The sequence below is a fragment of the Erythrolamprus reginae genome, unplaced genomic scaffold (genome assembly GCF_031021105.1).
Source record: "Erythrolamprus reginae isolate rEryReg1 unplaced genomic scaffold, rEryReg1.hap1 scaffold_386, whole genome shotgun sequence".
In the NCBI taxonomy this organism is placed as follows: domain Eukaryota; kingdom Metazoa; phylum Chordata; class Lepidosauria; order Squamata; family Dipsadidae; genus Erythrolamprus; species Erythrolamprus reginae.
In genome coordinates, this window is record NW_027248753.1 from 9,509 (window position 1) to 18,904 (window position 9,396).

The window sequence follows — 9,396 nt, forward strand, 5'->3', positions numbered from 1 at the left end:
TGGAGGGGAGCAACGAGGATTTTACTTAGTTGCTTAGATGTATTGAAATACTGTATTACAGTTTTCAATCAGAACCATAAAATGCTTGTCTCAGTAGAAATGTTTACGAGGGGGACTGCACTTTTTGTGCTTCAAATATTTCCTAATAATGTTTCCGCGTAGGCGTAATTCTTAGCAAAACATCAAGAGGACTGAGCTGCAAATTACATTAACATAAGAGGCTGAATATAGATCGGATTTCAGATGCCACGGGATTAAGGTTACGAAAAGATTTACAAGGGAGTAAGTCCCATTAAACACACAAGCAATATACATATATACATTAATTAACGAGCCAGTGTAGAGCTTTAATTTATTATATTGGTGTTGGCTGAAAACCCATAGCATCTGTTTACAAGAACTTTAATATCAAATATTTTTATTATGCAAAAATGAAACATTTTAAAAAGATTTATTTAATTTTTAAAGAATTATTTTAAATTTCTTTTATAAAAATAATTTGAATTTGTACATAAATTTTTAAAGAGATACTTAATTGCAAATTCAGAACAGATACCTTCTTGTACATACAAATATATATTATTATTATGATAATCCAAGATGTTGGCTATCTCCTATGAAGTCCTATGTTGCATAGAACTAGGGGAGAGGATATGCTCAGGGTTCCTGCAATGTAAACTATTTGAACCCAGGAGTTATTCCTTCTCTGGAGCAGTACCTGCCTTGTGGACAGTATCATCCTGTCCACAAACCAGGCTGAGTTACCATTTTGTAAGACATTAAAGATCTGGACCAGAAATTTAGGAGTGCTCTCTTGGATAATATTTTTTCTTATAAGCTGGTATTTTTGTGACATTCAACATTATAGTTTGGATTAAATTGTTGGTTTTAATTTTGCATGCCACTGAAAGTTACTGTTATAAGATGTATGGCCATAAAAATTTAATTGGTCAATTAAAATAATTTTTAAATAATACACCTGTGCTATATGGATGATTTTTGTTGCTGTTAAATTACATTTTTATGTATCCAGTAATTTTGGAAGGCTGCAAATTCTGGAAGTTTGGGAGCATATTATGGATGCATTCACAAAAAGGCAGAAACTGGAGACTTGCCTATAAATTTAAAACATTGCCAAAGTGAGTTTGGTTGATCATGAAATTCCCATTTCTCTGAAAGCAAACTAGACATCCAGAATGGTTTAACTTCATCACTTCAGTGGCAACTTTGTGGGATTCAAATGCATTGCTGCAAATAAATGTAATGCTAGAGGCTATGCTTTGGTGTAAATGGTATCAGAATTCTTCTTTTTTGCTAAAAGAATCTTTAAACGAAATGAGGCGATTACGGATCTTGGAGGACATCAAAGAAAGTAATTAAAAGTACTGATGCCAAACTTACAATTTTGCCCACTCTTGACACAATGTTATACTAATGTTTTTCAGTAAAATGAATTAATGAAAGAATTATTTGAAATCAGCATCATAAGACTGATCGAAGCCAGCCAGATTTATGCAATCGTGTATTAACAGTACAATTTCAGAGGATGTTCTAAATAAATAAATTTATGCTGGAAGTTTAGAATTACGTCTCATTGAATTTAATAGTTTATTCTCAGGTACAGTAAAGCACTGAAGGTTAATCGTTCTTTCATATATTCCCTTTTGAATGGAGATTTCTAGAGAGCAAACATCATGTGAGACATGCATATTTTAACATATTTAACATAAGACTACATTTAGCCCAAAGGCTGAATGATCTATGTCATATTTTTCCAAATGTTTTGACCAGGCCTACTTTACAGAAATATTACGAAGAATATGCCTATGACACAATCTAGCTTCCTTATCTAGTACCTAATGCAGTTTATGTTTTCCCTGCACCATGTACTTTATTGATCAGGGATATATAGGTCACTGAAGCTTTAAATAGAGCAAAGAGGGAAAGGGTTTCCAATGAGTGCTATAGCATCTTCCTCCCTTCCCATTCTCTTGAACTTGTATTTTTAATTTAGCAGTAGTATGTGGTTGTATAACTATACTATTAACAATGAGGGGCTTTGGCCCCCAAAACAAAGTAAATAACAATTTTTTTAAGATATTAGGATGAGGCAGGAATTATTCTGCGGAGAGGGGCGGCACACAAATCTAATAAATAAACAAACAAACAAACAAACAAACAAACAAACAATATATGAGCCGGGGTGGCGCAGCAGGTACAGTGCTGTACTGCAGGCCACTGAAGCTGATTGTAGATCTGTAGGTTAGCAGTTCAAATCTCATCACTGGCTCAAGGTTAACTCAGCCTTCCATCCTTCCGAGGTGGGTAAAATGAGGACCCAGATTGTGGGGGCAATATGCTAGCTTTGTGAGAAAGTGCTATGGCTAACATGTTATAAGTCGCCCTGAGTTTAAGAACGGCGGCATAAAAATCGAATAAACAAACAAACAAATTCTGCTCTTAAAAGGTTACAGAAAGTATGTGCAGCAATATTGTGAAAAAGTGACAAATTGCAAACATTTTGAGGCATATTTTGAACAGGCAACCTATTCAATCTTTCCAGATCCCAGCCAAATTAAACTCTTTTACTGCTCTTACAGATTTGTACGAGAATGTAACTCTTCCAAGTAGAATAAGTCTTCGATTTATGACCACAATTGAGCCCAACATTTTTGTTGCAAGCAATACATTTATTGAGTTTTGCCACCATTTCACAACCTTCCTTGCCTTGGTTGTTGTGAATCATGTCAGTTAACATGGTTGTTAAATTAATCTGGCTTCCCCATTGATTTTGACAGAAAGATGCAAAAGGGGATTAGGTGGCCCCAGAACACTGCAACTGTTATAAATATGGACCAGTTGTCAAGCATCTGAATGTATATCACATGACCATAGGGATGCTACAATGGCTGTGTCACGTTGTTATGTCGAGGACAATTCTTAAAGTCTTTCATAGTATAGGACAGTGAACCTTTTTTTCCTCGTGCCGAAAAAACGTGTGCATGTGCTATCATACATGTGTGAGTGCCCACACTAATAATTCAATGCCTGGGGAGGGTGAAAACAGCTTCCTCCACTCCCCGGAGGCCCTTGGGGGCCGACTTCTGGTGGGCCCAGTAGGCTTAAATTTCACCCTCCCCCAGGCTCCAAAGGCTTCCCTGGAGCTGGGGAAGGGTAAAAATGTCCTCCCCCATCTCCCCGGAGGCTCTCTGCAAGTCAAAAAACGTCCTCCCAGATCCTCTATGCGAACCAAAAATCAACTGGCTAGCACAGACATGCACATTGGAGCTGAGCAAGGGCAACGGCTCGCATTCCAGCAGATATGGCTCCACGTGCCACCTGTGGCATCCGGGCCATAGGTTTGCCATCACTGATATAGGATCTGGATACTTGACATATCACTTGTCTCTGTTTCTGGCTATCAGTGTTTGGGCATGGGGGATGCACTCCAGGTCCCATCAATGAAGTGCTTCCATTTTATGGGACCAAACATGTATCTTTTCTGTCATAACTCTTGCGCTGTGGAACAGCACCCCTGGGAGATAAGCAGGGCTCTCAATCTCTTTGGTTTCTGGAAGTCTCTTTTAAGACCTGGCTCTGGTTCCAGCTTTTTTTTAAAAATTGCAATTTTGGGTTTTTTTTACATTGTTGTAAGCTGCCCCAAATCCTTCGGGATTGGGCGACACGCGTTTCCCACCCCTTAAATATTGGGAATAGTTTTAATTCAGGCAGTCATGGGGTATTCAGTTGTTCGTAAAGCACGTACAGCTCAATTGCCTCATTTAGTAACCATTTGCAGTTACAATTTTATGAGTAATCTTCACTTTGTGACTTTTGTAAACAAAAGAAAGCTGAAGTAATAATAATAATTTATTGGATTTGTATGCCGCCCCTCTCCGCAGACTCGGGTTGAAGTAAGGTTGTAAGCAGTTTCGTTTAGTGACTGCTTTACTTAATGACCAAATACAGGTAGCTAGTTCCAATTCTTTGGGGTTAGTTTTCATTTAGCAACACACGAAATACCTATACAGTGATACCTCTACTTAAGAATGCCTCTACTTAAGAACTTTTCTAGATAAGAACTGAGTGTTGAAGATTTTTTTGCCTCTACTTAAGAACCATTTTCTACTTAAGAACCTGAGCCCGGAAAAGTTTCCCAGGAAATTTGAGAGCAGCATGAAGGCCTGGCCAGTTTCCTGCCATTCCCCCTTTAATCCCAGCCATCTGGGCTGCCAGAGGAGCCTTTTGGTGGCGCTTAAGGAGGCTTTGGCAGTCCAGAGTGAACAAAGCATTTCCCTTTCTCTGGGTGCTTGGACAGGGAATAAACCTCTGCCAGCACCCAGAGAAAAGAAATGCTCCCTTTGCTCTGGACAGCCAAAGAGTCACCACAGCGAAGAAAAGGCACCAGCTACAAACGAGTGAGTGAGAGGAGAGCCCTTCAGCATGGGAAGGAAGAGGAAGCAGGTAGCAGCTGCAGCAGCCAGTGTATGGGAGGCAGCCTCACACCGGGCATATTGGAGGCGCGTGCTCCTTAGAGTCCCCCTTTTTTTAAGCCTTAAAGTTTTGGATTTTTTTTATTCCCCTCACCTTACCTTCTTCCTTCAACAGTGACTGTCTTCCTCCTCTTTCCACCCAAATTCTGAGTTTTTATTTCTTTCCTAATGGGTTTGCATGCATTATTTGCTTTTACGTTGATTCCTATGGGAAACATTGATTCTACTTAAGAACGTTTCTACTTAAGAACTTGGTCACGGAATGATTTCAGTTCTTAAGTAGAGGTACCATTATACTGGAATTTTTATATACCATTCAGAATCATGCTGGAGTTGGGTGGCTTTGACAAATCCAAGAAAAATAAAACAAAAAATTAGAATTGGATTGTTAAACTGGACATCTTATGGATTCCAATGTAAGAAGTAATGGATATATATGGTATGTGGAAGGACAGACGGATGAACAGATAAAAAGCATCTGTGCTCCTTCCTCCCACCTTCTTGGGCCTCCCCAGTTGTCAAGACAACCTGATTGTCAATCAAACAGCAGCTGTTGGACACAAGAGTAAGAGAGAAAAGATGTTCACAGGCCTTGGGAAGAAAAGGTTGCACAAACAGTCAAAGTGTGTAACTCAAATAAAGAGGCAAACTAAAAGACAGCCCCTATTGGAAGAGGCAACCGAAAAAAGAGCAACTAGAAAAACTGTTGGAAAGATACATCTTTTTCCTTCCCTCAAAGCTGGTATTGGATAAACGTTGTTCTAGCCATTTCCCTAAGCGGGAGCAAATATTCAACAAAAAACTAAGGCATCCAGCCAAAAAAGCCCAACCAAGTACAAATGATGAAGAAATAATCAGAAACTGAAAACAAAAAATGGAAAACAAACTTAAAAAGAAAGATTGAACTCTTCAGAAAGCATGCAACTCTATAGAATGACAACAGGGAGTAAGATAACAATATAAAAATGAGAAATAAACATATTAGAATTTTAAAATCAAATCTAAATTTAAAATCTAAAAGATAGAAAATATAGTGAAAAGGGGACTTTAAATGGAGTAGATAAAAAGCTTCTAAAATATCTGAACTATTTGAAGGCACTTATAACTTTTTATATGTAAGCTTTTCCTTTTCTAAAATAAGTGTCTCCACCGAAGGAAATACAAAACCAAAAAAACACCCCAACTACCTATCCAAGTTTCCTCTGTATGCTTGTTTGTGTGTGTCTTATTCAGTAGTTTCATTTAATGTATTTCTTTTGATCAAATAAAAGTTATCAATATTTTTCTGATTTGACAGTATACTGTAACTGTTTCTTTGTTTAAAGAGAATAAAAATATGTAATTCAAACCACTGACTAGAGCATTCAGAAATGTAAGACAACACTTTCTGTTATTTAGCTGGAGAAAATATCTATTATGAAAACAGCAGTTAATGTTTCCTGGACTATTCCCCCTCCACTTTACTTTATGCCTAAAACATTTTCATGGTCTAAAAAGTTCAAGCCTATTTCTGAAATGTTAACAAATATACATAATGTACAGAAAAAAAATCAACATTCATAGTACTGGTATTTCTTTTTTTATTTAAGAACAGAATAAAGCATTTTTAAATATATTAATTTTAAGTATGCTACACAAACAAGACGCTGGTTTGCACATTAACAGTTTTCAAAACCAAGATTGCAATGGCCCTTTCCCACCAGAAATACTGATGCAACAAAGATATTACTTTTTAGAACAAATATAAATTCAGAAGTCCCTTATGCTAGTAAAGGAAAATTAAAATGCCAGTTATGATGGTGACAAATCAAAGTAAATATTTTGAGAGAACCAACTTCTTTTGTTATTTTTACAGATTGATTTTTTTATTGTAAGGCATGAAGGTTTGTATATGGTTACCAAAGTGGTAGCCACAATCATGGGTATGGCTCGTTTGGACAACATCCAGGGTACAGAAGAGGTTTGAGCATTTAGTAGAATAATTAATTCAAAAGAATAGCCCCTGGATAGGCTAACTCAAAAGTACTTCCATGTATTTCAAAACTGACTTCACTTGGCTAAGCACAAGAACTCAACGTTTTTCAGGGCAAGAATATAGCAAATGAAATGACAATCTGGTGACACAAAAATGAATATGTTCACTCCCTTTGACTTCACAGTTGACTTCCCACACAACTATCGTCTCAAACTTCTATTTACTGTGTTCATGAAATTGGATATAAAACTGGACAGATCTAGCATGATGAAATGCAGACATAGGACAAGAGGCACAAATGATTAGAAAAATCTGCAAGCCTCCATCTGCTTGGCGAAAGTTGGCAATGTTGACCACCAAAGAATATTGTCTAAGAATGATGGTAAGAAAAATCACACAACAGTGTTTAAAGATGAAAGAACAAGAAGGTAATATGCTGAACATAAGATAGCATATTGAAATATCATTTATGTTATTATAATTCCAAAGGAACAACAAAGACTTTGGATTTTATTCAGATATAGCCAAAAGGATCCAATATTTCTTCAAGTATAGTACTGCTTGCTAAGTCAATAATCTTATGTATGTGAGCCCTAAACATTATTGAAATGTAATACTGGTAAGCATGTGTGCAGGAATTCCTATCATTCATTATGGTGTATCTAAAATAGCCCAATATTTAATTTCAATGAAATGGATAGTGATGATTCCTGAGACTGGAGAGAGAAAGCTTTGTGTATAAATATGCAATGTATAAATCACCCCTATTCATGTTTTGCAAGGCATGCAAATTATATCTTAGGAGCAGGTCACAGAAGATAATAAGGGTAATCATTTGAGCAACAAGGCTTGAAAAACCAACACCTAACTAAAGATGGAGCTCTCTCCCCAAGTCAGTAATAGCACTTATTTTTTTGGCTTCTGGAAAATCCCAGAATGAGTGATGACAACTTACTGAAATAAATACTGGAGGAAATATACTGTACATCCTATGTTTACTTTGTTCGACACATTAGATGATCAGAACAATTAGGTATGTTCCTGATGAAGACATTAATCAATCTGACATTTCTCTTCAAGTTTTTCCAGTTGCAACAAACTTGCATTGTAAATATTGAAAAATTTGACCAATAAAATAATGGCTTAAACAGGAAGAACACATTTCCCTTCAGAAAAGGGAGCTGTCCATTGAAAAGTCTCACTGATGATGGATCTCTTTCCATGGGTTTCTCATGGAAAGAAGCAGAGTGGAAATATAGTTCAGGGGAAAGGTTGCATTTCAGGAGTTGCTTTTGGAAACTAATTTTTAAAAATTATATTTCGGACACTCCAAGTCATCGGAAGGAATGCAATCCTGATCCTATGTTCCATGCAGAAAAGTGAAGAGCGGCTGTGGCAACAGGTGAAGCTGTGGTGAGTTGGCCCTATTTCTTATTTTGGCGTTCCGGCTGCTGCAGGATGTGAATAAATCCTCATAACATCTTTTGATACCAACTACAACTACAACATATAGATTTTGCAGCAGATTCAGGGAGCCAGACAGCTTGGAGTACCAACTTAAAGAACGTGACTTGGATTCTTGCTGATTCTCAGGCACTCCAACAGGCTCCCTTTCTGTGCAAGCTATTCAATATAAGAAGCTTCCAGAGCACAAAGGCAGAAAGCCAGGCAATTTTTTTTCCTGGGCTAAAAAGGATACGGGGCTGATGGTGCAGGTGGAGATTCACTTGTTCGTCTTCTTTTTCACCTTGGTGGCATTGATATCTGCTTTTGTCTTCTGGATCCGAGAGAAGATTTCTTTAAACAGAGCTTTGTATTCTGGCTGGCTCTGCTCTAGTCGTTTGTCTACAGCTTCCACGTGTTTGCTAAGGCTCTTCTCCATTGTTTTGAGCTCTTCCAGCTCATAACCCTCCCCCCGGAAGTCTCTAAAGGAGCTGTCACGGGAGATGGGGCGAGAGGTTTGTACACCGGCATGACGTACACTGTCCTTATGCTGACGGCACTTGCTGAGAAGCTCTTCATACTTTTCCAGCAGGGCATGGTATTGCTCATCCACTTCCCTCAGGATTGACATTCCCCTTTTGCGTACATTGTTGGCATGGAGTGTATAATTGCCTTCATGGCGGCTCACAGCATCCTTGGTTACAATGGCATTAAGGGCTGTGTCGCTACAGCTTTTCCGGACAGGATGGTTCGGAGAAGCTGCCATGGAGGATTCATGACTTTTCCTCCCATCTTCCTCGGAGAGGTCTATGTAGTCAGATTCAGGAGTATTGTTTAATGGCTCCAGAAGTGTTTCTGATAGGTTGTCCTCTCTGCTGAGGAGATATTTCTTGACCTGCTTCATCTGCTGGAGTTCCAATAATTCAGTTTCCAATTCTTTAATGCGCAATTTGCAGCTTTCCATCTCACAAACTCGTTGCTCGAGATCTGAATACTCCTGGATGACAGATGTATACTCTCTCTCCACTCTTTCTTTTCGCTGCTTCTCTTGGATAACTTGGGACCGGAGAGAATTTACCATTGCTTGCAGTCGCTCGTTCTCTCGTTCCAAGGGCATCTGGTTGAACTCCATGGAAGAGCTATGGATCTGGAATGCATCCTCATATCTAATATTAAAAAGACAATATGATTGGCAAATTAACAGGATCCTTGGGTAGTCATTATCATTCTAATGAATAATGATGGTGGTGGTGGATAAGATTAATATACTTTCTCAAATCATGCAAATGAGCCCTAACAGTAGATGCCTAAATATTATGTCTTTCGTACTCAAACACCAGTTTTAACTTGCACAGGAAGAGTGAAAGGCTGCAAAATTATTTCTAGAAAACTACACCTTTCTGCCAGCTGGGTTACCTAGAGCCCCTAGTTTTAAAAGAAGGAGAATTCTGTTATACTCTGAGTGAGTGACCCTGTACTTCTCAA

At 38.1% G+C, this 9,396-nt stretch overlaps 1 protein-coding gene across 1 annotated transcript; it reads right to left on the bottom strand.

Annotated features, from left to right (window-relative positions):
• Positions 1-8,080: 8,080 nt before the first annotated feature.
• On the bottom strand, positions 8,081-9,077 carry LOC139156181 (cerebellar degeneration-related protein 2-like; the record flags this gene model as incomplete). The annotated part of the gene is made up of 1 exon (XM_070731469.1): positions 8,081-9,077. A coding segment is annotated over one exon (886 nt), but the record flags the coding sequence as incomplete, so codon positions are not given.
• Positions 9,078-9,396: the final 319 nt, after the last annotated feature.